This window comes from Oryx dammah, unplaced genomic scaffold (genome assembly GCF_014754425.2).
Source record: "Oryx dammah isolate SB20612 unplaced genomic scaffold, SCBI_Odam_1.1 HiC_scaffold_28, whole genome shotgun sequence".
NCBI classification, from domain to species: Eukaryota; Metazoa; Chordata; class Mammalia; order Artiodactyla; family Bovidae; genus Oryx; species Oryx dammah.
In genome coordinates, this window is record NW_024070212.1 from 47,914,606 (window position 1) to 47,940,554 (window position 25,949).

Consider the following 25,949-nt stretch of genomic DNA (forward strand, 5'->3'; position numbering starts at 1 on the left):
TCTCGGAAGGTCTTTGCAGTTGAGAGGGTGGGCACCAGCCAGCACATCTGCACACCTGTCCTGTGGCCCCTCTCCCCACGCCTGCCTCCAGGCCTTGCTGGGAGGACCCAAGGCAAACCTGCATAAACCACCCAGTCCCACGGCTTCCTGAGAGCAACTCTTTCCCTGACCTCATCAGGCTTTCTGTAGCCACTAAGCAAGAAGCAAAACCCCAGCTGTTCCATGACTAATAAGAAATGTACCACATCACAGTCAGACCCCAGAAAGGAGGTGGATGAGAACAGACTCCACTAATGACTGGAGCATCCTGGAAGACTGAATATGCTGCTCTTTAGAGTTGCTTTTGTCACAGGCTCACAACTCTCCACATCTTAATAGAGTGTGTTACTTCAAAATAAAGAGCTTCAGTTCAGTTCAGTTGCTCAGTCATGTCCAACTCTTTGCGACCCCATGAATCGCAGCACACCAGGCCTCCCTGTCCATCACCAACTCCCGGAGTTCACTCAGATTCACATCCATCAAGTCCGTGATGCCATCCAGCCATCTCATCCTCTGTCGTCCCCTTCTCCTCCTGCCCCCAATCCCTCCCAGCATCAGAGTCTTTTCCAATGAGTCAACTCTTTGCATGAGGTGGCCAAAGTACTGGAGCTTCAGCTTTAGCATCATTCCTTCCAAAGAACACCCAGGGCTGATCTCCTTTAGAATGGACTAGTTGGATCTCCTTGCAGTCCAAGGGACTCTCAAGAGTCTTCTCCAACACCACAGTTCAAAAGCATCAATTCTTTGGCGCTCAGCCTTCTTCACAGTCCAACTCTCGCATCCATACATGACCACAGGAAAAACCATAGCCTTGACTAAACGGACCTTTGTTGGCAAAGTAACGTCTCTGCTTTTCAATGTGCTATCTAGGTTGGTCATAACTTTTCTTCCAAGGAGTAAGTGTCTTTAAATTTCATGGCTGCAGTCACCATCTGCAGTGATTTTGGAGCCCAAAAAAATAAAGTCTGACACTGTTTCCACTGTTTCCCCATCTATTTCCCATGAAGTGATGGGACCAGATGCCATGATCTTCGTTTTCTGAATGTTGAGCTTTAAACTCAAAACATCCCACTCCTGCAGGCTGCCCTCGTTTAGACAACAATTACTGAATGTGTACCCCTCCCCTGCATAAAAAAAGCTGGTTGCTTCCCCCTAAGTTGTGGAATAGATGGATGCTGCAGAAATTCCCAGAATCCCACAGGAGGCTCCTCAGGTCACAGAGACATCCACTAGGAGAGCACCGTGTGATGAATGTGCCAATATAAACCACCGTGGCCCCAGGAACTCCCTTCCGGTGAGGAAATGATCCGCACACCAAATTAGGAACTGATATAAACAGAGGTTCATAACCTTCCATGGGACAGCGTGTGACAGAACATCAAAGGAGCAAGACTGATAAAGCACCACAGACCAGACTGGGTCAGCAGGACCTTGATAGAGGAATTCAATTCAAACCTGGCTTGGAATAAGTAGTATTTTATTAACCCACTTAATAAACAATGAAGCACCTACAATGAGCTAATCAGGTGTCAGGTGTTTAGGAAGGACACCAAAATAATTTGGACCCAGTTCCTGCCCTCTGGGCACCAGTGACTAGTGCAGAAAATAATGCAGGTTAAAAAAAAAATTAATCATGGTGACATGGTAAGTTCTCTAAGAGAGGGTTCGATGTTTTTCCATGGGAATCTGGAAGGGTTTAGGCTAGAAGACAGTATTTGAGCTAGATTTCTAAAGAAGGGCAGTTATCTGCCAGAGAGCGGGAAGGGAAAGAGCATTCTTTTCACTAATAGCAATGGTTAATAGAAGTTACAAGTGCAAGGGCCTAGAGATAAGAACGTAGTGCCTTCCAGGAAGAGTGTGGGGGCACAGTGGGAAGGGGTAGATAGACGGAGATGAGGTGACGTAAGCAAAAGTGAAGAGGCCAGAGAGGAAGGAGTTTGTACGGCAGGGACGGGCCAGAAAAGTAGGTCAACCTCAGCCGCTTGGTGTCCCCTCTGCCGGACACTGACGCTTGAGGCTCGTACAGCAGATACAGTCTACCACTTGAAAACAAGTCCCCCAGCATACCCCAGGCAGCAGGGAGGGTCTCCAGCCATCTTTCCTGCTAGTGACAGTTGCAGACAGCCATTGCTGTTCTATGGGAGCTGAGAGGCAGAGCTGGAAGATGCTCAGGGGCCCTCTCCGCTTTGGTGCAAGCTAGGCCACGACACCGCCAGTGACAGAGCCTGAGCCCCAGTGCAGCCCGCAGCCGTACCGAAGGAGGGAGAGTCCAGGCCACAGGCCCAGCAGCTGCTGCATCTCCCGGTAACAAAAGCCTGGGAGGCTCCCTGTGTAATTTCAAAGTGAGTCTGCTCGAAAGCTCCCCAAGCAGGCTGCTGGCTAGGGACACCTCCTGTGAGTATTCCCAAGCCCCCTATCTGCTTGACAGATCCCTCCAGCAGCCAGGCCCCTCTGGCTGCACACCATCCCCCGGCCCTACTCCACTCAGGAGGGGGCAGACAGGCTTGGCCCCATCACTGACTGTCCTGCTTTTCTATATTTCAGACGCTGCTCAGGATCAATGCCATGCTGAGGAAGCTGCTCATTATCTTCCCCCACTTCTGCCTGGGCCGGGGTCTCATTGACCTGGCACTGAGCCAGGCAGTGACAGACGTCTATGCCCGGTTTGGTGGGTAGCAGTCATGTGGCCCTGGATCCTCCAAGACGGGGAGGGCTCCAGTGGGAGTTTCTATGACCAACCTGCAGCCTGGACTAGGGCTGGGGGCACCTGGTTGGTCTGGGATTTTTTCCTGATACTAGAAGGAATCAGGGTGCTTCTGTGTCCATGGCTGAGGAGCATAGGAGGGATCAGGGACAGTTCCTACTCTGACTTGAGCCAATATGAGACTCAGGTGATGGCTCAGATGGTAAAGAATCCACCTGCATTGCAGGAGACTTGGTTCAATCCCTGGGTTGGGAAGATCCCCTGGAAAAGGTCATGGCAACCACTCCAGTATTCTTGCCTGGAGAATCTGCATGGACAGAGGAGCCTGGCGGGCTGCATGCAGTCCATGGGGTCAAAAAGAGTCAGACACAGCTGAGAAACTAAACACAACCCAGAGACTCGGGTTTGTCATTGACTTAATCCCTTGCATAAGGCGTGGTCTAGCGGAGCCTAGGGTTGTAACTGGGTCTTTCGGGACAGCTGGGGCAGCAGGACTTCATTCCTGTCATTTTCTGGTGGTCTGCACCCCAGGTGAGGAGCACTCTTCAAATCCATTCCAGTGGGACCTGATTGGGAAGAACTTGGCTGCCATGGCAGTAGAAGGTGTGGTGTACTTCCTCTTGACGCTCCTCATCCAATACCAGTTCTTCAGCCGATGGTATGCTCCGCCACTACCCTGAGGGGACCAAGCCCAGCTCCTCACATCTGTCAGTCAGGGGACTTGACTTCACATCCATGAGGTCATCTCTTTCCTCATGAGCCCCACTCCGTAAAGATTGTTATGCTCTCAAAGCCTGGCTTGTTCTGAATAATGCAAGGAGAGACACATTAAAATAGTCACATTAGAATTTGTGAAAATTTTAAAGTGTTTAGAATATAACACGATTAATTTCAATCACTAGTATTTAATCCCATTCTTTTAATAAACAGATAATCATATTAAATTGGATCATAGCATCACAAATGATAATGATTAATTGATATCCAAAGTACTAGGAAATCAATACATGCATTCATGAGGAAATAGACAAACCAGGCCCCTTTGCTAATTAGAGATTTGAGAGTGGGGACAGGGCAGAGGGGGGAGAGAATAATGCAGGGGTGGGTGATATTTGAGGTGAAGGCGGCCAGGTGCAGTGTGGCGGGGGTGGAGCAGTGGTCATGCCCCCCTGGTTGGGGAGCAAGAGGGTTGTCTGCCAACCCTGACCCAGCCCAGCCATGCCTTTCTTCCCATCTCTTGCTCAAGGCCCTGCCTCATTCTGAAGTGGGTGCTCAGGTTTCCAGAATACAGCTCCCTCTGCAACCCAAGTTGATATTTACTGGCCTCGACTCAGAGGCCTGAACTGCAAGTCACTGGACACTCAGAACAAGCTTTCCTGGACAGTGTTTGTCCCTTACCCTCTTACCCTCTCAGGCCAAATGTGGGCACATATAAATAAAGACTCAGAGGACTTGTCTTTAGCTTTTAATCCTCAGGGAATTGAGTTATTGGAAAGAGATTGAATAAGATAATGAATGTCAACACACTTAGAATAAAAAAACCTGACCAGAAAGTGGTTCTAGCAGGAGGATTTGTCCATGGGACCCTCAGTCCTTGCAGGCCCCCCTCTGCAGCTTTGCCCACCTCTTTTTTTGGGGGAGGGGGCCGCCTCTTTAAGAGGCCTTGGGTGGGAGAGAAGCAAGAGTTATTTACTAAAACAGACACGTTAGCTTCAAACTCTGGTGTCAACACATCAAGTGTGTCCTTCTGTATTAGACCAGGAAGAGGACCAGAGACATGTTCAGAATCTCTGGCTTCAAGAAGACAACAGGGCCCATCCTGAGAAACAACCAGGAAAGGAGAGAAAGGAGAGGAGGGAAGAACAGGTGCTCTTGGTAGTGGGTATGCACACATGTGGGGAGTTCAGGATGGCTGTGAAAGGAGAGGGCTGGGGTAGGGGGGTGAGAGATGAGTGGAGAAGAAGGCAGAGTCAGGTCATGAAATGCCCCCTCACCTTGGTGAGGACTTAGAATTTAAGCCTGAGGACAGCAAAAAAGTTGTTGGGGTGTTTTAATCAGGGAGATGACATGATCTGCAAGCATTAGAAACAAAGAGATCAGACAGGAAGCTGCTTTGTTACCTAGGCAAGAGACAGGGGTAGCCTGGAAAGGAGCGAGGGTGTTAGGAGAGAGTAAAAGAAGTTGATGGAGTAAACAGTAAGAAGTTTGTTAGACAAAACTTTGTAATTAACTGGATATGGCCAGGAACGGAGGGAGGAGAGCATGTAGGTCAGGGTATTCAGGGTGTTCCGAGAAGAGGCTGTGTTGTTAAGGATGGTGAGGATTCTGCTTGGCAGGCAGGAGAAAAAGAACACTGAGCCACTGGAAATGCCTTCAGGGGCTGGGAGCTGGGAAAGCCTCACCTGGGCTGGGAGCTGAGGGTAGATGGGGAGATGCAGCTATGGTTGGTGGAGGAGTCAGTCCAAGAGATAAATGGGTAAGATCTCACACCCCGCCCGACATGGCCAAAAAAAAAAAATTACTTTTTAAAGTGTGGGGATAAAATTTAAGTATCTACTTAAAGCGTTTCAAAATTATGTTGAGTGTACATATTCAAAAGGGTTGAGTATTACTGAATTACTTACTGGAGAGTAATTGTGCTGACCCAGTGCAGGGAGGCAGGGCTCTGAGCTGTAGGACCTGACCTGACAGAAGCACCTCCCCCTCTGTGAACCTGTTTCCTCAAATGGACAATAAGGAGATTGGATATAATTCTGCTACTCTCTGTTTCTTGAGTCACTAACTGGGTGGGCCAGGCCATTTGGAATGTAATTTCTCTACCAATGTTGTTGTTGTTCAGTAACTAATTCACGTCCAACTCTTTGTGACCCCATGGACTGCAGCATGCCAGACTTTCCTGTCCTTCACCATCTCCCAGAGCTTGCTCAAACTCATGTCCCTTGAGTCAGTGATACCATCCAACCATCTCATTCTCTGTTGCCATCTTCTCCTCCTGCCCTCAGCCTTTCCCAGCATCACTGGTCTTTTCCAGTGAGTCAGCTCTTCTCATTAAGTGGCCAAAGTACTGAAGCTTCAGCTTCAGGATCAGCCCTTCCCATGCATATTCAGGGTTGATTTCCTTTAGGACTGACTGATTTGATCTCAGTGCTGTCCAAGGGACTCTCCTAATAATAACACCATTAACTGCAATAATAAAACTCTCTACAATTTTTTGAATAAAAAAAGAAAGATTAATGGGAGGATGAGTGGGAAGAATAGGTGGGGCCTGACTGCAGGTCTCTGGGATTTCAGCTGAGGAGTTAGGGTTTTAACCTACAGCTGATGGAAAACTATAGTTTGGGACAGGAGATAACCTGATGGACTAAAAGAAGTAGGAGGCTTGGTTGCTGGTAACTATCATTTGTTGACTGCTTACCATAGATGAAGAGTTCTATCATGACAGCAGCTACCAGGTTTTGAGTCTTGACTCTCTGCCAGACCCTGTGCCAAGTTCGTCTTTACCACAATCCCATGAGGTAGATGTTCTTACCACCCGCTCCCTGTCTTATGGTTGAAGGAGGCGAGGTTTGGAGAGGTTCGGCAACATCCTCACCGTCACACACAGGGAGGCCAGGACTGGAGACCAGGGCAGACTCTGGTCTCGAGCGCTTGCCTTCTCTGCCTAATGCCTGACACCTTTCCTGTGCAGAGTACTTTTGAGAGTCCAGCGTTAGGGGTGGAAGGCTAGGCTCGGGTAGAGGCCAGTGAATGAGCAGAGGGTACGATGAAAGGACAGCACTAAGGACACTGTGCACCAGCCCTCTCTGTCCTCTTGTCTTCCCCTAGGACTACTGAGCCTGCAAAGGAGCCCATCATAGATGAAGATGATGATGTGGCTGAAGAAAGACAGAGAATTATTAGTGGAGGAAATAAAACTGATATCTTACGGCTAAATGAACTCACCAAGGTAAGGGAATAGATACAGAAATGTTAGTTTGGAGGTGCCAGTTGGACTAAGATGGCACGATGCTGTGATTTGCCTTCTGTAGAATAGGAAATATACTAATGCAAGCAATTCCTTTCCCCAATTTTATGTGAGATTGTCATCTTTGTTATAATTAGTCTTCCAAGAACTTTCAGGCACTTTCCCTAGCATTTATCTTGGGCACTGACACAGGGCCTCAGCAAGAGCCACTGCAACTGAGCCCTGCTAATGAATCTTCTGCACTCCATTTCTGCACAGGGGCTCAGCTTCAACACTCTCAGTGCTCACAGCACCTCTATCAATGTGTAACCTTCGCCTAAGCCATCGTTTGCTCTCTTGCCCTCCCCCATTTAACCCTCTGTTAGTCCTCTGTCCACTTTCTCTGATCTTGCAGGTTTATTCAGGCACCACCAGCCCCGCAGTGGACAGGCTGTGTGTGGGAGTCCGCCCCGGAGAGGTGGGTACTCTATAGGCCACATGTGAAAGAACCTCAGGAAACCAGCTCCCATGCATGTCTCTGGTCTCCTCTGAAACAGAGCTGATCAATAGACATAAAACACAAGCCACGTAGGTCATTCTAATTGCCCAGTAGCCACAGGGGAAAGGCAAGTGAAATTAGTCTTAATCATTAATCTTGTCCAATATATCTGAAGTAGTATCAGATATACTTACTTCAACATGTAAGTCATATAAAATGTTGTTTATATTTTACATTCTTTTTTGTTACTGTTCTAAATCTTCAAAACCTTGTGTGCATTTAAGCTTATAGTACATGTAGATGCATTTCAAGTGCTCAGCAGTCACTGTCAAGGAAGAAAATTCTGCTTCCTACTACCCTCTTAGGTTTTGGAGCCAGGGCTCTATCAATTGGACTGATAAAAGATGGAGTAATGAGAGAGAAACAAAGAGAAAGTTTGTCAGCATGTGCACTGTACATGCACAGGAGAGATGACTACCCCAAAGGGGTGGTTAGAACTTGGGCTCATGTAGCACCTTAGCAAAGGAACAATACATTTTTAGGGAAGTTACAAGAAAAAGGAAATGGACTTACGGTTTCTAGAAGGGTGGATTGCAGGCAAGTGTATGGGTAAACTGTTTGTGACCCCATGAACTGTAGCCTGTCAGGCTCCTCTGTCCATGGAATTCTCCAGAATACTGGAGTGGGTAGCCACTCCTACTTCAAGGGATCTTCCCGACCCAGGGATCAAACCCACATCTCCTGTGTCTCCTACATTGCAGTCAGTTTCTTTACCGTCTGAGCCTCCAGAGAAGCCCTGTATGTGTAAATAATGGCAGATAAGGCTAGTTATTAAAGCTTGTGATCAAGATTCCTCTAGTGTCGTCTCCCGGAGAAGGCAGTGGCACCCCACTCCAGTACTCTTGCCTAGAAAATCCCGTGGATGGAAGAGCCTGGTAGGCTGCGGTCCATGGGGTCGCTAAGAGTCGGACACGACTGAAGTGACTTAGCAGCAGCAGCAGCAGTGTCGTCTCCAGGCTAGTAAGAGTCTAAAGTTGTCTCCAGTGATTACTTTTGTCCATCTTGATACAGAGGAAAGGGGAACACCTTGTAAATTTATGTCTTGCTTTGAGGCAAATAAGGGGAGGGCAGACAGCTTGTCTTATGTCTGCTTCTTCCCATTTGCCTTCAGCTCACAATCACCCTCATGCCAAATGACACATCCTGCTCCCATATGCCATAAATGGCTAATCACCTTTATATGGCAGCATGGGTCCCACTTGCCCTGGGGCCTGACACTCTGACCTTGGGCTTCAGGGCGAGGCCAATTCTGTGTGTTCTCCCTCAGTGCTTTGGCCTCCTGGGAGTGAATGGAGCTGGCAAAACAACCACATTCAAGATGCTCACTGGGGACACCCCAGTGACCTCAGGCGATGCCACTGTCTCAGGCAAGAGGTGAGTGTTCTGTTACCCTGTCTCAGGGTGCATCTCCCAGGTCCTGAGGCATGTCCTCGGCCCCACCCTGTATCTGAGGATGACTCTGAGAGCCTGAAAGGTCCGTATGGAGGTACAGACCCCCCAGCAAACATGGTCTGAAAAGCCTAAGACTATCTGGAGAACTGAATTGAATTGTGATTGTTAAAAGATTCCTCCCTTAGCATGAATTCTTAGAAAACTCTGGAAGCACCAAATCAGTGGTTTTTAGTCCTTTTGGGTCATAAAAAGCCTCTGACCCTTTGATCATGTGATGAACACATGTACCTATAAAAATTGCTTCCCATTACCTCTCTTCATACGTTCTTTACAAACAGTTTCAGGGAATTACCTGAGCCCTGACCGCCTAGGGCCCAGATTAAGAATGTCTGTGATGAAGCACCCTTTCTCTTGGTTGAGTTTCTACGTGGGGCTTGTTCAGGAGTCCTCAGAAGCTTTACTCTGCATTGGCTATTTCTGTGCCAACACTTGGCTTTGCTGGCCAAGATTCTTTTATAAAGGGAAAACTGGCAAGTGCCCTTGGATTCTGGGAGAGTGCCTGCTGCTCTCTGAAATAAGGAACATGGAAACAGACTGGTTTTGGACAGGACAGGACAGAAAACATGAGCTGGCACTTGTCTGCCTCTTTACAAGCTGCTCCTTGAATAGCAGAGCTCACACATATTGTGCCCAGAGAAACTCTCTGTCCTGTTTTATGAGTGGAGTTAGGCACTGCTGACATCAAACCAACCTCTGCTTGCCTGGGGAAAGCCATCATCAACGTGGCCCAATGCTCCCTGGGTGAGGAGAGTCCTAAGCATTCTTCACTGGCTCAGACAGGATCAATTTGGTTCCCCAGCCTTCCCAGCCTTGCTGTTGGGTCTAGAGCAAAGAGAATGGCAGAGGTGGAGCCAGGCCATGACTGGTTCCACCTCATCTTCAGATCTAGCTTGGCCTACAACCAAGCAAATGACTTCATGACGGGAAACAAAAGAGGAGAGAGCAGGGAGTGGAGAGCAAGGGGATGAAATAAGGTTTACCATGAGACATCAAAATGAGACACAGGTAAAGTCAAGACAGAAACTAGAAAGAAACTATAGGTTTAAGACACAGGTCTGGGGCTCTTAACTGTAGTAATTCCTGTGGATTTGGTGAAGTACCCTCCTTGTTTCCCTGAGCGATTTTAATTGGCTGTACCTAAATGGTTTTGTCATAGCAGGGAAGTACATGGCCTCTCTCTGTCCCATACCATTGCATCTATCCTTCATTCTTAGACCCTAAGCTGTGAGAGAAGGAGGAAGAAAATTGGACCAGTCTGTGGTCAGTTTGTTTTCATCAAGGCAATGTATTTTTTAGTGGAGAATACATTGATTAGAGGGAGTTGACAGAACTCATTTCATCTCTTCATCTCTTCTGCAATTCTCTTGCTCTGTGTGGTGATCTGATTGGTTCCTCTTTCATTGACAGTATCTCTGTCATTAAATACAAGTCGAAAATTCACTTCCATTGGGAAGCATGCATCTTCTCTAGCTACTTCCCAAATATTTGAAAGGGATCAAAAAACACTGCTCATTTTCTTAAGTTTGATCTTCCCTTTGTTTTTAAACTCGCACATGAGGTGATCCAATCTAAAAGCACAGCTGTCTTTGGGTAACAGGTATTCAGTTTATCCTAGATAGGGAAATCTAGGAGAATCCAACTGGATTCAAAGCTCAGAACTCCTGGAGTTTATCAGTTTCTAACCAAAGAGCCCCTACTTTGATTCCTAAATGTTGTTCACATTTTTAAAGCAAAAATGGGAAGAGGAGAGGGAGCTTTATTATTGTTTTGGCAGAAACTCCTCCAGTCCCAGATCTCTGGTTACCCATTTTGTGAAGGAAACCTACTAATTGTTTTTTCTTCTTGCAGTATTTTGACCAATATTTCTGACGTCCATCAAAGTATGGGCTACTGTCCTCAGTTTGATGCAATCGATGACCTGCTCACAGGGCGAGAACATCTTTACCTTTATGCCCGGCTTCGAGGTGTACCAGCAGAGGAAATTGAGAGGGTAAATTAACTTGGTTTATTGTGTCCACTTACTAGTTTGGTAAACCATGAATCTGCTTCATGAGAATGCATTTATTTAGATATGGGAAAACTAGAGCATGCTATCCATTAATTCATTCAACAAATGCTCAACTGAGTGTCTGCTGTGTGCCAAGTACTCTTCTGGAAAACAAGAGTATAGCAGTCAACAAACCAGATGAAAAAAAATTCCCACCCTCCTATCTAACAACATGATATATGCATTTACCCTTTGATCCAGCCATCCCGCTGCTGGGCATTTACCCTGAAGACACACATCCCACAGTACAAAAATACATATTCAAAAATGCATATTCACTACACTTTAGTCATAAAATATTGGAAATAGCTAAATGTTCAGGCATATAGGAAATTGATTGAATAATTTATGCCATAAATACATCCAACAAGGTCTTATGCACCTATTTTAAAAAGCCCAGGATTTCCCTGGTGGTCCAGCAATTAAGACTCTGTGCTTCCACTGCCAGGGGCATGGGTTTGATCCCTTGTTGGGGAACTAAGATCCCACATGGGGTGCCTGGTGTAGCCAAAAAGAAAAATCAAAACCAAAAAAATAGCTCTGTGAATGATACCGACTTTTTTTCAAGGAAATACTGTTAAATGAAGAAAGCAAAGTGTAAAAGAGCACATGTAGAATGCTACTTTTTCATGTAAGAAAGTAGGACAAATAAGAAAGCATAAATACGTCTGCTTACCTTTACAAATAGAGATATAGGAACGATAAACTGGAAAACAATGAATGTGGTGATCAGCAAGAGGGAAATAGGGTGAAAGGGAAATGGGAGGGAATAACACTTCTGTCAGGATATTTTTTTGTATAGTTTAAACTTTTGCAATCAGGCTAACATTCTACATATTCCAAAAATAAAACTAAATCAGTAAGAATGAGAAAGAGGTAAAAGTGAAAACAAAAAGAAATCCTAACACTGAAAGCAAACTAAAACCAATTAATCCAATTTCATTTCAAATGAATGTAATAATCATATGGAAGGGGAGGAAAAGAACTAATACAAATAACTGATGACACGGTATTTGATTGTATATCCTCAGTCCTGGGCAGGCAGAGTGGAGAGAAAGAACTACAAACAAACTATGAGCTCTTCCTAGTCAATTTGTTTTTTATAGAGGCATGGGAAAAGCACTCCTGAAACAATTTTACATGTTTTATAGGACTAAGTAAATGAATAAGTGGGTTTATGTCATTTGGAGCCAGAGTTCTTCCTCTTCCACTCCTAACCATCATCCAGGACACTGGGTAAGAAGCGTTGTCCTGTTCTGGAAAGGCTGAAGACTATTTCTCAGGGAGTTGCATCCAATGGATGTGAAGCAGACCAAACCGTACGGGGATCTAAGGATCTGAGACTGGAAAGGAGATGCCTGGCCCTTGAAGGCCATGAGCCACTCCATGAGTCGTCAAGTTTTGGCCTCACTGGGTCTGTCATCCTGGAGGAGTGAGATCTAGGAGCCCAGACTTTGAATTGCTGGGGTGTTTGCTTGTTTGTTTTTCCCAAATGGGATTTCTTTCTCCTCCCTAGGTGACAAACTGGAGTATTCAGAGCCTGGGCCTGTCTCTCTATGCAGACTGCCTGGCCGGCACCTACAGTGGAGGAAATAAGCGGAAACTCTCCACAGCCATTGCGCTCATAGGCTGCCCACCATTGGTGCTGCTGGTGAGGACCCTGGAGGCCACCCGAGGGCTCGTGAGAGCCAAGGGCCGTATCTCTGTGTTTGAGCCAGCGGATTTAGGAACTGCAGCGGTCTGTGTTTGTCTGGGTTGTTCCTATATTGCTCATGTTGAGTGAAGCAGTCCAATGTTTGGTTCACAGCTCTCGGGGGAAACCAGAGTCAAAACACATTATTACTTTGAGTTCCTGGGAAGCCTCTAGTGGGGCTTCAGGCTCACAGCAGGGAAATTCAGCCCTTCTGCAGAATGTCAGTGACTGGTCAAAACTTACTTCTGCCTGAGGAGGCCTGTGAAGGTGAAAGTTGCTCAGTCATGTCCAACTCTTTCTATGGACTGTAGCCTGCCAGGCTGTTCTGTCCATGGGATTCTCCAGGCAAGAATACTGGAGTGAGTTGCCTCTTTGAGGTCCTAATTGGACAGGAGCGCTGGCCTGGAGCAAAGGCTCATGTAGTTCTCGCCACAGCTAGACCAGGCCCAAAGCCCTGTTCCCAGGCAGTCTGGGGTTCATGAGGGCATGGGTCACAGGACTTGAAAGGACCCTGAAAAGTCATCTAAGCTTTCTTCCTGCCTCCTTGCAAGCACATGTAGAGAATTTTATTTTCTTTTTAAAAAATAGTTCTATCATTGCTTTAATGAATTTTGACTCATTCATGGGCTAAAACAGATCTAGAGGCGTGCTGATGTTTCTTCACTCTCCTGATTCACCCCCTGCCTTCCATGCCCTGTGCTGCCTTCCCCGGCTCTCGCCCACTGGGGAGTGACTTTGTGCACTGTCTGCCAGAGAGCAACCTCGCTCAGAGAGAGGAAGGTGCAGCCAAGGAGTGTGCAGGAACCGGGGGGAAGCTGGCTCCCAGCCTGGCCCTCTGCCCTCTGCCTCCCCACAGGATGAGCCCACCACAGGCATGGACCCCCAGGCACGGCGCATGCTGTGGAACACTATCATGGGCATCATCAGAGAAGGGAGAGCCGTGGTCCTCACTTCCCACAGGCAAGAGATTCCCAGGGGCTGAGGTGGGGCAGGCGGGTGATGGAGTCCAGTCCTCTCAGCCCTCATCTGCTCTCTCCCTGCCCCCAGCATGGAAGAGTGCGAGGCCCTGTGTACCCGGCTGGCCATCATGGTGAAGGGCGCCTTTCAGTGTCTGGGCACCATCCAGCACCTCAAGTCCAAGTAAGGATATGGTGGGGTGTTGCCTTTGTTACCTTCGGGGGAGAAGTGGGGAGTCAACAAGGCCCTGTGCTCTTTTCTGACATGTGAGAGAGTCTTGCTGCTCCCCCATGCCACAGGCAGAGGTATCTGAGCCTGATTCTGCAGCAGCAGGTAGAGAAAACCAGTGTGCTGAATGCAGCTCTTCTTCACTGGGCTAACGGCCTGTGGCTGAAGGCTTGCTGAGGCTCCAGATGGGGATTCTGAAAGGGGCAAATTGGGATGAGAGCCCAGTTGGGATGAGAGAGGGTCATTACCACTGCCTCGTTATCACACCACTTATCCCAACAATCCAGAACCCGTGACCTATTTAATGAGTCCACAACCAACATAGGAGCAATCCAGAGACCAAACAGCCTGAACAGTTTCTTTCTGGCATGTCATATGCTTTTTTTTCTCTTTCTTTTTTATTTTTTAAATTATGAAAGTATTGCAACACATTTACAGGAGACTTGGAAAATACAGAATCATATGCTTTTGAGTTTGGGAAATGACCATGTATTATATGACAAACCAGCAATGCCAGTAATCATTAGTAGGATTATCCTGTCCTTATAAATTGTAAACTGCTGTAAATAATGTGTTATTAATAACAGTTTGTGTGCCCAAGTGGACAAACACTTAAAATAAGATTTGGATAATAATGCCATACTCCCTTGCCTTCTGATATGTTTTATAAACTAGGAAGGGTGGACTTTAAATTATTACTTATTTATCAAACACATTTTGAGGCCCAGAATAGAAAAAGTCACCATGCCAGTTGGTGAAAGGAAGAACACATAACCCACTGCATCTGTGCCAAGATACTTCATCTCGATGTTCCAGGAGAGTGTCTTGCACAGCACACATGAGGCTTCAAACGCATCATATGCAACAACAATTGAGATGAAGGTCTAATAGCTTAGCTGCATCTGGGCACTAGACCCATAATGTCTTGAGTAACAACAGCTAGGACACTATACAGGGACTTCAGCATGTGAGGTCCCCAGACCCATGTCAGCAGCTTCCAGTGTCCATCTGCTGGGGAACAGATGCTCCCTACCCCCTTTCCCTCTCAGTCCTCAGTTTCCTGTAGGAGAGCAGGTGAGCGGGAACATTCCTGTGTAAAGGATGGTCACTTTTCTGGGGGTGAAAGGTAAAGGCTTTTTATTGCAAAGGGAAACAACCCTGGATCCTGGATGGAGCACTGAAATAAGTATACCATGAAGTAAGTGTGAAGGGATGCCATCTGGCCATGCACTCACTCTCTAGTGGACCATTGATCTACATGTGAGTGACCTGGTGAGTGAAGGAGGGAGGCCTCCATGGCCCTGGGCCTGGCAGCTCCATTTGTTCTGGAAGGTTCCCCAGGGAAGCACTGCCTTCCCAAGCCTTTTCTCCCACCAGGCCAGTCTCCTAAAGGCCCAGGCAGTCTTTCCACCTCTGAGGAAGCCCTGGGCAGCCTGTGATCTCTGCACAGGGCTCAGACAACCTTTGACTTCAGCACATATGTTAAAAGGAATGGAGCAGGGAACACCTGTGTCTCCAGAAGGTGGACACAGGAAGGTGTGACATAGACCTGGAGACCCACTTCACCACATGAGGCATTAAGACCTCTAAAAACTAGTGTCAAACCACCTCTCCAGGAACCATCATGGCCCTTTCGGTCCTAGTTTTAAACACACACACAAGATCTATTTTGGTTTAGTTGCTAAGTTGTGTCTGACTCTTCTGCGACCCCATGGAGCCCACCAGGCTTCTCTGTCCATGAGATTTTCCAGGCAAGAATGCTGGAGTGGGTAGCCGCTTCCTTCTCTTCTCAAGATCTATAGTATGGGCCTTTAATCCCCAATATTTGTGATAAGTCTAGTCCTCATCTCAGGATTTCCTTAGATCCAGCTGCTAACAGGCCTGTCCCACACCGCCCCGTGCATCCCCCAGGTTTGGAGACGGCTACATTGTCACGATGAAAGTCAGGTCCCCAAAGGGCGACGTGCTTCCTGACCTGGGCCCCGTGGAGCAGTTCTTCCAGGGCAGCTTCCCGGGCAGCGTCCAGAGGGAAAGGCACCACAACATGCTGCAGTTCCAGGTCCCCTCCTCCTCCCTGGCCAGGATCTTCCGGCTGCTCGTCTCGCACAAGGACAGCCTACTCATCGAGGAGTACTCGGTCACGCAGACCACCCTGGACCAGGCAAGGCTGGGGGCGCCTGGCTGGCAAAGCCTGGGCTGCGCTGCCCCGCTCGGCTGGAATCTACACGAGGGCAAGGGAGGACGTGCCCAAGTGCCAAGTCCCTCTGTCCATTAGGGCAAACTTGGAAAATCAGAAATGGTTTTCTAAGAGTATTTCAGTCATCGACAGACTTCACTGACTTTTTTACAGCATTCTTCCTCACAATACTATGATGTTTTTTCTCCTTCCCAGTTTGTGGGGATGGCCCTTTTTTCCTTTCAAATCATCTCTACTGATGCTTAATTTAAATACAATAGAATGCACCTATTTAAAGTGTACAATTCAGTGAGTTTTGATAAATGTATGTGCCATGTGTCAGGTTTTTTTAACGTGGTCATTTTTTATTGTGGTAAAATATGTGTATAAAATATATGTAATTATCATTTTTAAGTGGCATTGCACTTCAGCGGCATTAAGTATATTCACATTGTTGTACAACCATCACCACCGTCCATCTCCAGAAATTTTTCATCTTCCCAAACTGAAACTCTGTACTCATCAAGCAGTAACTCCCCAGGAACCGCTCCCCCGGCCACTGGTTTACATTCTGTTGACTGCTCCACATACCTCAAAGACATGGAATCACACAGTACTTGTCCTTTTGCGTCTAGCTCATTTCAGTTACCATAATGCCCTCAAGGTAAATCCATGTGGGAGCCTGTGTCAGAATATCCTCCCTTTTTAAGGCTGAATAATATTCAGTTGTGTGTATATACCATGTTTTGTTTATCCATTCATCCACATGGACATTTGTTTCTGGGTTTCACTGGTTTTTATTTGTTCTTTTTAAAATAAATATCCTTAAAGACTACTCAGCGTAGCAGTAGAAACAGGCAAGTCTCTGCTTACTCTCTGAGGAGCTGGCTCCAGCACCTTCTAGCCAGCGTAAGTAGATGGAGGCAGGGACAAGAGTTGGTCACACTGCACATTGAATTGAGAATAGAAAACTGGAGCGATCAGTTCCCGTCTTCCTGGTTTTGATTTTTTAGTTATTCCTGTGGAGATTTAGGAGGCTACCACTAGCTGAGACTCTGCCTCATTTACCCATAATCCTCTTGCGGGCACTCCTTTGGCTTAGCTCACAAGTCTAAGAAGAAACCCTGTGCCCTGGGCAGGACACAGGCTGCTCCAGCAGGGCTGTACATTAACCGTGGGAAACAACAAAGTGAGTGGGTGGGAGGGTGGGTGGAGGGTGCCCTTTTCTGGAACTATCTACCTACTCTGGCTCTTCTCTTGCCTCCAGGTATTTGTGAACTTTGCTAAACAGCAGAATGAAACTTACGACCTCCCTTTGCACCCTCGAGCTGCAGGAGCCAGCCGACAGGCCAAGGTACCTCTGCCACCCCTTCCCTGTCCACTGCTTGGGGCAGATCCTTGGCTCAGGGACCCAGCTGACACACCGGGCCTGCAGGGGCCCCAGACATGCCTCCTGCAGCGAGTCCCACCCATAGCAGCCCTCACCTCCTCCCTTCCACGCCTCACTTGTCTGGGCCAAAGGTAGCTGTGTACCTTCATTTTATAATCAGGAAACTTTCAGATGGTATTGGAGAACATTTTTGAAAAGAACTTTCTCATATATTTTTGCTTATAGCAAAAAAAAAATTGGATTTTGGAAATAAGCAGGAAAATAGGAGAGAATATTAAAATATTTCACTTGGGATACTTGACATATACATCTGGTCTTATGTTTGAATTTCAAAGTAAGGAAGTTAACTGGCACTCATTTCACTGGTGTTCTCATTTGGCTAGAGTAAAGATTATTCTCTGTTTTATGAAGAGGGCTCTTTGCTCTTTATAAAAATTTCAAAATGATGAAGGAAGTAACAATAAAAGGTATGTATCCTGGCCTGTCATAACTCTTGGGATATGTGCCTCTGCATTCCTGCCCTGACACAGCACCCAGGTAAGGAACACATTCATCCCAGATCCCCAGAAAGAGAACAAAAGAAAGCTGGAGAAAGTCCTGGAGGAGGCGACCTAAGCCTGGGGTGTTAAAAGATCAAATTAATTCAGCCATCCTTCCTGACTTACCTGGAGAGTAAATCAAATAAAATCAAAGTATTTTTTTCAATAAGCCTAATTTCCCATAAAGTTCTCATTCCTCCCAGTTTCTGATTGTGAGAAAAGCCAGGTGCAGGTAATGATTGAAACACTCCTTTCCAAGGCACTATTTGTGATGCATTTTCCCCATTTCTCTTGACCAGCAGAGACGTAATGACTACTTGGCAAGGCTGACTTTGCCCAGAAATACCTAAGTAAAGGCATCTGTCCAGAGAAAATTAGTTTTGCTGAGATTTTCCAGCCATTCTTTCTGATTTATAAATCTTATATTTGCTGTTTACACCAGCAGAAAATTATTCTTTGAAAGCAGTTGCAGTTACAAATTCCTTTTGTAACTCAAAATACATAATTTGGTTTCAGAAGTTTTTCCTAAAACTGTCAGTGGTCTCCTCACCCCCAGCTGGCATGTGCCCTCTTAAAGGGGTAATACCAGGTCATCTCTGGACCTGACAAGGGGCATTCATGATCTGTGATCTGCAGCAGTTAACTCCAAACTTTCCCTCTTACTGGATGTGATCATTTTCTATTTGCCTGTCACATTTTAGCATGCAGATACTAGAAAACCTACTGTGGCATATTTATTAAATCAGCATTTTTCTATAATAAATGTGTGGTTCAAAACCTACCCCTGACTCTGTGACATACGACCTTTATAAAAGTTTGCAAAAACCCTCCTGCAGAGCATTGTATATAAGTAAATGTCATGAAACAAATAATAATTATGTTTTGTTTACCCCATTTTAAAACAATTTTCTTCTATAGGAAGTGGACAAAGGGAATTCTGCACCTCAAGGATGACCTTAACTATGATTTCTTGGCTTATTTTAAGACAGTAAGGACATGATAACTTCCTTGGGCTAAAAAAAAACAAACCAAAAGGCACCATAAGAAATGTTACAGAAGGTGTGGCTAACGTACATGTCAACACGTACGTGCATGGTGGGGCATGACTCTTTAAAACATCTGGATCGTAGGGTCAGAAGAACCTGCCGGGTCATCGGCTCCAAACATTACAGACAAGGAAATAAACATAACCTGTAGACTTGGATGATCTGATAGACTTCAGTGCCCTCAGCTGAGCTTCCTTCAGAGCTTGACCGACGGCTATTTAACTTAAAGTCTAAAAGCCATCGAACCAGAAAACCAAGATGAACAGAGTCCATCTGATCTCCTTCTACACTGCCCAGGTTTTCTGCTGCAGCTTAAAAAGAACTGTAGGCAGCTGAAAGGGCAGGAGCCTCTGCCATGTGGTCAATCACGCCAGCCAGCATAAGCAACCCCCTGGCAGCAGAAACAAACACAGAGGAGGCACACAGTAGACCCCAAATTGGAGGCTTTTTCAGAAGGAAACAGGAACTGACTCACTCACCTGAAACATCCAATGGGAAACTCACGCAATCAAATGAGCACAGAATGCGCTTCTTCCAGACCAGACCACAGAGGGAGAAGCCTGGGTCCGCCTTCCTCCTGGCCCTGCCCTCCACACTGCTCTCATTTCAAGTGGATCTGCGTTGTGTGTGTGTGTACGTGTGTGTGTGTTATTTTTAAAGAGAAAATAAAATGCAAACACACTTTCAACAAACTATCCCAACTCACTCCTCTCCCTGAGTGCACCATCTGGTGTAGTTTTGGTCATTCCCTATGCCCATATGGCTTGCCATCATTGCATGAGCTTATGTGAGAGTAATTGCCCCAGGAGTGCCAGTCACAGCAAGCTTCTGTAATGAGCTAGCCTTGATGTTCCATGTCAAGTCTGCTTCACAGGGTTTGAGACAACACCCAACTGGCAATGCATGTAGACATGATCCACTGTCAGCTGGGTATTATTTGCATCTAGGTTGAGTTCCCTGCTGGGAACTAAATCCCACAAGCCACAAGGTACTACAAAAAATAAATAAATAAAAATTTTGAAATACTAGCCGTGGAACATAAGCAGGGAAACCTTGAGAGGGAGGAGGCATTCACATACTTAGCCTGGGTTTGAGGAAAATTCAAGTTGGAAACTAGACCCAAATCTCCTGAGAACATGTTTAATTTATTGAAAAATTTCCCAATCTGGTTTAATAAGAGAAATTTACAAAGAAGAAGAGGAGAAAATGGAAAGAGTCAGTTTAGAAAACAAGACCACTTGGGAGGTATTCCAGGAGTATGACTTGCTGCCATATTTTTCTAATTTCCTGTTCTTCTTTGGGGAACTCAAGATGTTAGAACAGCTGGGATCAAAAGAGGATCTCTCTCACTCTAAGTAAAGAGCTCATGGAGAGCTTGATTTGTTCCTGCTACTCTAGATCTCCTAGAGAAAGAAGAAGAGGAAAGTGAGGCAGAAAACAGGTCAGCAGAGCTCTGGGCTTGGCAGAAAGGGTCTCTGTGGCAGCCTGAGTATTTGCACCAGGACCAGTGAGGAGGAAGTTAGCACCAGCAGCCTGAGGGGCTTGTGGAGAAAGGGGAAAGGTTTTCCCCTAGAAGGACAGCAGTATCCCCTTCCTGAAACAGGCCGCCAGAAGCTCTCAGCCCTCTGGACCCAGGCTATCTGGGGCTTGGTTTCCTCAGTGTGGTACTTCAGTGCCTCAGCAGGTCCTCTGAGATGAACATGACTCCTGGTGTCCACAGGGCATAACTGCTGCCACATTTGTCCAAGGTGTTTGTCAAGTTCAAGAAAGCAGAGGCACTAGAAGTTTCAGATTTAGAGACTTACAGGCTTGTAGAGCTAAAAAAAAAAAAAAAAAAAAAAAAAAGGCTCAGTTTTCAAAAACTAAATCCTTATGTAATTGTTTGATTTACACTGTTTTAACAGAAAAGGAAACCAAGTCCCAGAAGGATTCAGCTACTTGGCCGACCATCCAGGTTTCCCTTCAGGCCTCGCTCTGGTCCTCCTCTGGTTACTTCACTCGCATGTCTGAAGACACGTGCCCATCAGACCCAGAATTCCCTGCCCAGCTGGTATAGAGTCTGCCTCTAGGGCCTGGTGGGCCTCTTTCCTGGGTCATAGATGGTCCTTGATCTCTCAGGTTCAAGTCTGCCCATGGCACATGAGGGCCCTTGGGAAAGCAGGAAAGCGATGAAAAGAGGGGTAAGCCAGGAGGCAGCTAGCTCTGCACCACCATCGTCCAACACAGGACTCCAAGGAATCCAAGAAGTTGATAGTTGAGCCTGCCTCACCAAGGAGGTCATTATTTAGCAGTTTCTTTGCTTAGTTTATTACTTTAAGAATTGAGACATACATGATATGAGAATCCCCCAATGCTACTCTCCTCAGAGCCTTTCCCAAAGCTCACCATGACACATACTCAGCTTTTCAAGCAGCTGTCTGATATCAAGGCTCAGACATGTGTGTCTCATGAGTCAAGCTTTGGCCAAACCAGTCATCCTCTTGGTTCAGCGCATTAGTGACTTTCCTAAGGGCCCACAGCACCTTGTGGCCAAATCCCTTAGTCCTGGGTTGTGGTGAGTTTCAGGAGGGACACGTCATCGACACAGCACTGCACACACAGCACCGAGTTGGCAGGCTCCCTGGCACACAGCTCTGCAATTGTGCTATTCTCGTTTTCCGCCAGAGCTTGGCGTCTCTTTGGTCTTGAATGATACTGACTGCTGAGTCCATCCTCTTATGCCAGCTAGAGACGGAAAAGATAAGAGAGGAGGGGAGAAGAGGGCAGGAAGCATCCAATGCTCCACATCCTGGGTCTAAAGCAGTGCACAAGATACACCCAATGTCTCTATGGTGTTAATATTCTCATGTGTTGTTGTTCAGTGGATAAGCAATGTCCAACTCTTTGGGACCCTATGGTGGGCAGCACGCCAGGCACTTCTGTCCCCCTTTATCTCCCGGAGTTTGCTCAGACTCATGTCCATTGAGTCAGTGATGGTATTTAACCATCTCATCCTCTGCCGCCCCATTCTCCTTTTGCCTTCAGTCTTTCACAGCATCACGGTCTTTCCAGTGAGCCAGCTCTTCACATCAGGTGACCAAAGTATTGAAGCTTCAGCTTCACCATCAGTCCTTTCAGTGAATACTCAGGGTTAATTTCCTTTAGAATTGACTGGTTTGATTTCCTTGCAGTCCAAGGGACTCTCAAGAGTCATCTCCAGAATTGAAATCATCAATTCTTCAGCGCTCAGCCTTCTTTATGGTCCACCTCTCACATCCCCACATTCTCATGTAGGGGTCACCAAACTTTCTGAAGGGGCCAGAGAGTACAATGAACTAAATGAATTGTTTCCAATTCATGCAATGGATGCTATATAGCAGTGGAAATGAATTAATTAAAAATATGTATTTCAAAATAGATAAATCTCAAAACTTAATAATTAGCAAAATAGCCAATGGCAGCAGGCTAGAAATAGCAAGGCATTCTCTGGCTACTCAATCTAAATTTTCAACTGTCCGATCCCCATCCTGACATCATACCCACTTCTATGCTTTTTTTTAAAATCCTTGGAAGTTACATTATCAAACATACTGTATGTTTTTACTTTCTCTTCTTGTTTATTGTTTCTCTGCTCCCCTAAATACGAACTCCATGAGGACAGAAATTTTTGTTTAGTTTCTTATTTTTTCTGGTGGTTGTTAACCAAACCATTTTTAAGTTTTAAATTCTTGGCATTACAGAACTAAACTGAAATGTAACAGTCTGCTCTTACATTTCTTATCAACAAACATAACTATAATTCATGAGCCAAAAAGCCCAAAACAAAACTAAAAACAAAAAAGCCTGTGAAACTAAATATGAATCCCAGCATTAACAACTGAACAGAAAATGTGATTTTTAAATTTTTAGCAAATGATAAAAAGTTGTATAGAAACTGAACACTTAGAAATAATTTAAAACCTGAAAATCACTGTCTAGAAATCACACAATTTGATTATGTGGGCACAGGATAAAAAGTTCATGAGTGAACCTACATTGTTCTAGCTACAGCACCTGCCCTTCTCAGAGGAAATCCTGGCATTGATTAGACTCTGGGTCACACTAGCACTGGCCACAGAATCAGTGATAGCAATCTGCCTTCCAGGACAGCCTTCCATTGGGTCAGCAGTTTTGATCTGGGCCCTGGACATCTGGAAGATCTCATTAATGTTGGTGCCTTGGCCCCTGACTAAGTAACCAGTTAAGCTATTTAGAATGGTGAGTTCATGGGTGGTTTGACTAAAGGCATCCAAACTTGCCCAATAGCCTTTTATCTCTGGAAAGCTGGAGTCAGTTCTGGTAAATCCAGTCTCACCACGCATCACAGCAAAGTAATGCCATCTGGTTCAACTTAGCCATGTGGAGTGGAGAAATGGTGTGTTGCCCTTGAATTGAGTAGGCATGCAGTGGTGGTTCCTCTGGGTCATGGGTGGCGTAGGGGTAGCTTGCAGCTTCACTGCACCCACCTTGGCAGCCCTCACAGATGACAGAGAGCTCTCTGGCATGGGCTGGTACAAACAGTCGTGGGACCCAGAGAGCATCTCTAGCATGCCCAGGCAGGGCTGCTTGGCGCACTCAGTGATAGAGCACAACACGCCAGTGATGATGATGGCCCACTCGGTAAAGCTGTCCAGCGAGTTTCCCATCCCCAGTGTTAAAACCAGTGCCTGGCCATAGTAGCCACTCAGTAAGTATCGATATTTGTTGAATTAATGACTAAATAGTGTGCCCTGACATTTTTATAAAATCCAAAACTCGTGAAAGCACTAAAGATTATTTATAGATACATGTATATGCAGTGAAAAATATCATGCTTGAGGATTATGAACACCAAATTCAGGATGTGACTGCTTGTAGGTGTGAGGCAGGGAATGACATTCAGGGTGAGATGCAAGGAAGGTCTAACTGCATGTGTAATATTCAAATTTCTTAAAAATATCTGAAGCAAGCATTGTCATAGGTCAAGAGTTGATAAAACCCAAGTGGTAGATACATATGTATTTTTAAGATTACTCTTTGTGGGCTTGAAATAGTTCATTTAAAAACTATCCTATCCACGGGACTTCCCTGTTGGTCCAGTGGTAAAGAATCTGCCTTGCAGTGCAAGGGATGCAGATTTGATCTCTGATCGGGGAGCTAAGATCCTACATGCTGTGGAGCAACTAAGCCTGCGTGCCACAACTGCTGAGCCTGTGCACCACTAAAGAGTCCACGCAGCACATTTAGAAAGATCCTGCATGGTGTAACGAAAATCTTGCGTGCTGCAATTAAGATTCCAGGCAGCCAAATATTTAAAAGCAAATGAAAAAAATCTATCCTATCTAGAACTAATATCTCACACTGCTACCCACTACCCCTAACAATACCACCTCTATCAGAGGCCACCCTTTGGTCCCAGGAATATTCACAGCAGTGTGTTGAGGGCTGTTCTGAATAACAGCTACTCCATTTCTCCCACCCCCGCTGCTGGGTCAGAGGGTGCCAGATATTGAATCTCACTCGCCTTTGCATCCCATCCCTCCTATGAGTTTCACGATTGTCTTACTATAAAATGGATTTTTGGTTAATATTGAACTAGGTAGAATGAAAATGTTAATTTGGGAAATGGCAGGCAGGATCAGCTACATAATTTTGGAGGCCCCGTGCAAAATGAAAGCTTATTAGAAACTTATTTAGAATTTCAAGATGGCAGTTGTGCTCAGATGCTCAGTATTGTCCACCTCGTTGCAACAGCCGGCAAAAATGGTGGAGTGGGGTGCTCTTACCTCCTCCATGGCATCTTCCCCAGCCAGGGACTGAGCTACATCTCTTACATCTCCTGCATTGGCGGGTGGGTTCTTTACCACTGGTGCCACCCCTAGCAGAGCATTAAATCAAGCACAAGTGCACAGGGCCCGCACTCATGAATGTGGCCCTGAGGCCGGGCTTTGAACACAGAACTCATTACGTAGCTGAATGACAAAAGAATAGGCTATGGAGAGGCTCCCAACTTTGCACAACATCCACTAATTTCTTCCACAGTAACAGAGCAGTGACTTGCAGCCAAATTGCCCAGGCAGAGTCAGCACTTCTCCAGCCTTGTGGTAAGTGTGGCCTGGTCACTAAGCTCTCTTCAGCAGAATGGAATGGAAGTGGCCGGCATGACAGCAGAGTAGAATTGCCCCTCCGTGCGCTTTCCCCAGCTCTGCTGACTGGAACCTGATTTTTGTGGCAACCCTGGAGACAAGTTCAAGGATTCAGGATGGCAGAGCCACAGATAGGAGACCCCGAGTGTGTGTGTGGAGCAGAACTGCCCAGCAGCACAGCCCACTCCCCTACGCCATTAGGTGCCCAAGCTAGTCTGCGTCTTCGTTACCTTACAGCAGCCTAGCGCGATTGACTTCAGTGGTTTGATAGAAATACTATTTTTGATTCACCTAGCAACCAATAATAGACTCTTCCAGACAAATCTAATGCTATAACAACCCCCTAAGCACTATAAACTGGCAGCACAAGGCCCTGCTGCTGCTGCTGCTGCTAAGTCACTTCAGTTGTGTCCAACTCTGTGCGACCCCACAGACAGCAGCCCAACAGGCTCCCCCGTCCCTGGGATTCTCCAGGCAAGAACACTGGAGTGGGTTGCCATTTCCTTCTCCAATGCGTGAAAGTGAAAAGTGAAAGTGAAAGTGAAAATGAAGTCATGTCCGACTCTTAGTGACCCCATGGACTGCAGCCCACCAGGCTCCTCCATCCGTGGGATTTTCCAGGCAAGAGTACTAGAGTGGGGTGCTATTGCCTTCACCAGCCCCAAAGAAACAGCCTGGCTTAGAGGGGAAATAATACATACATTCCCTCTAAAAAAACTCAAGCAGCTGCTTAGGATTTTAAAGCTCCTTAACAGAGAAAGCTTGTAAACCCCAGCGCAGAAGAATAGATGTCCTCCCAAGTGCCAGAAACCCTCCCAGCAAGTCTGGGATGAGCTGCCATGAGCTCCACTCCTTGCTGATCGTTCACAACCATTTCTCTAGAGACACAGTAGGCAAGACTGCTGGCCCTGCAATCCAGCTTAGCAATGTCAGATGGACCAGGGGAAGAGGCTGTTTTTCAAGCAAGATTGAAACTCAAGGCTATAAACTGTTCCCAAGGCACATAATGACCCAAATCCAACCAGCTACTCAT

At 46.3% G+C, this 25,949-nt stretch overlaps 1 protein-coding gene and 1 pseudogene across 1 annotated transcript in view; one reads left to right on the top strand and one right to left on the bottom strand.

The window, feature by feature from the left end:
* ABCA4 (ATP binding cassette subfamily A member 4) overlaps positions 1-18,751 on the top strand; it is a 167,772-nt gene extending 149,021 nt beyond the window's left edge. The window contains exons 41-52 of the mRNA XM_040231916.1: positions 2,584-2,707; positions 3,275-3,401; positions 6,569-6,689; positions 7,102-7,164; positions 8,513-8,619; positions 10,546-10,687; positions 12,261-12,395; positions 13,294-13,397; positions 13,485-13,577; positions 15,534-15,783; positions 17,066-17,152; positions 18,646-18,751. Of these exons, the coding sequence (XP_040087850.1) occupies positions 2,584-2,707; positions 3,275-3,401; positions 6,569-6,689; positions 7,102-7,164; positions 8,513-8,619; positions 10,546-10,687; positions 12,261-12,395; positions 13,294-13,397; positions 13,485-13,577; positions 15,534-15,783; positions 17,066-17,152; positions 18,646-18,681 (1,389 nt within the window). The 3' untranslated portion in view covers positions 18,682-18,751. The remainder of the gene's footprint in view (positions 1-2,583; positions 2,708-3,274; positions 3,402-6,568; positions 6,690-7,101; positions 7,165-8,512; positions 8,620-10,545; positions 10,688-12,260; positions 12,396-13,293; positions 13,398-13,484; positions 13,578-15,533; positions 15,784-17,065; positions 17,153-18,645) is intronic.
* A 4,041-nt stretch (positions 18,752-22,792) lies between these two features.
* Positions 22,793-23,437, bottom strand: LOC120856536 (annotated as a pseudogene).
* Between the last annotated feature and the right edge of the window lie 2,512 nt (positions 23,438-25,949).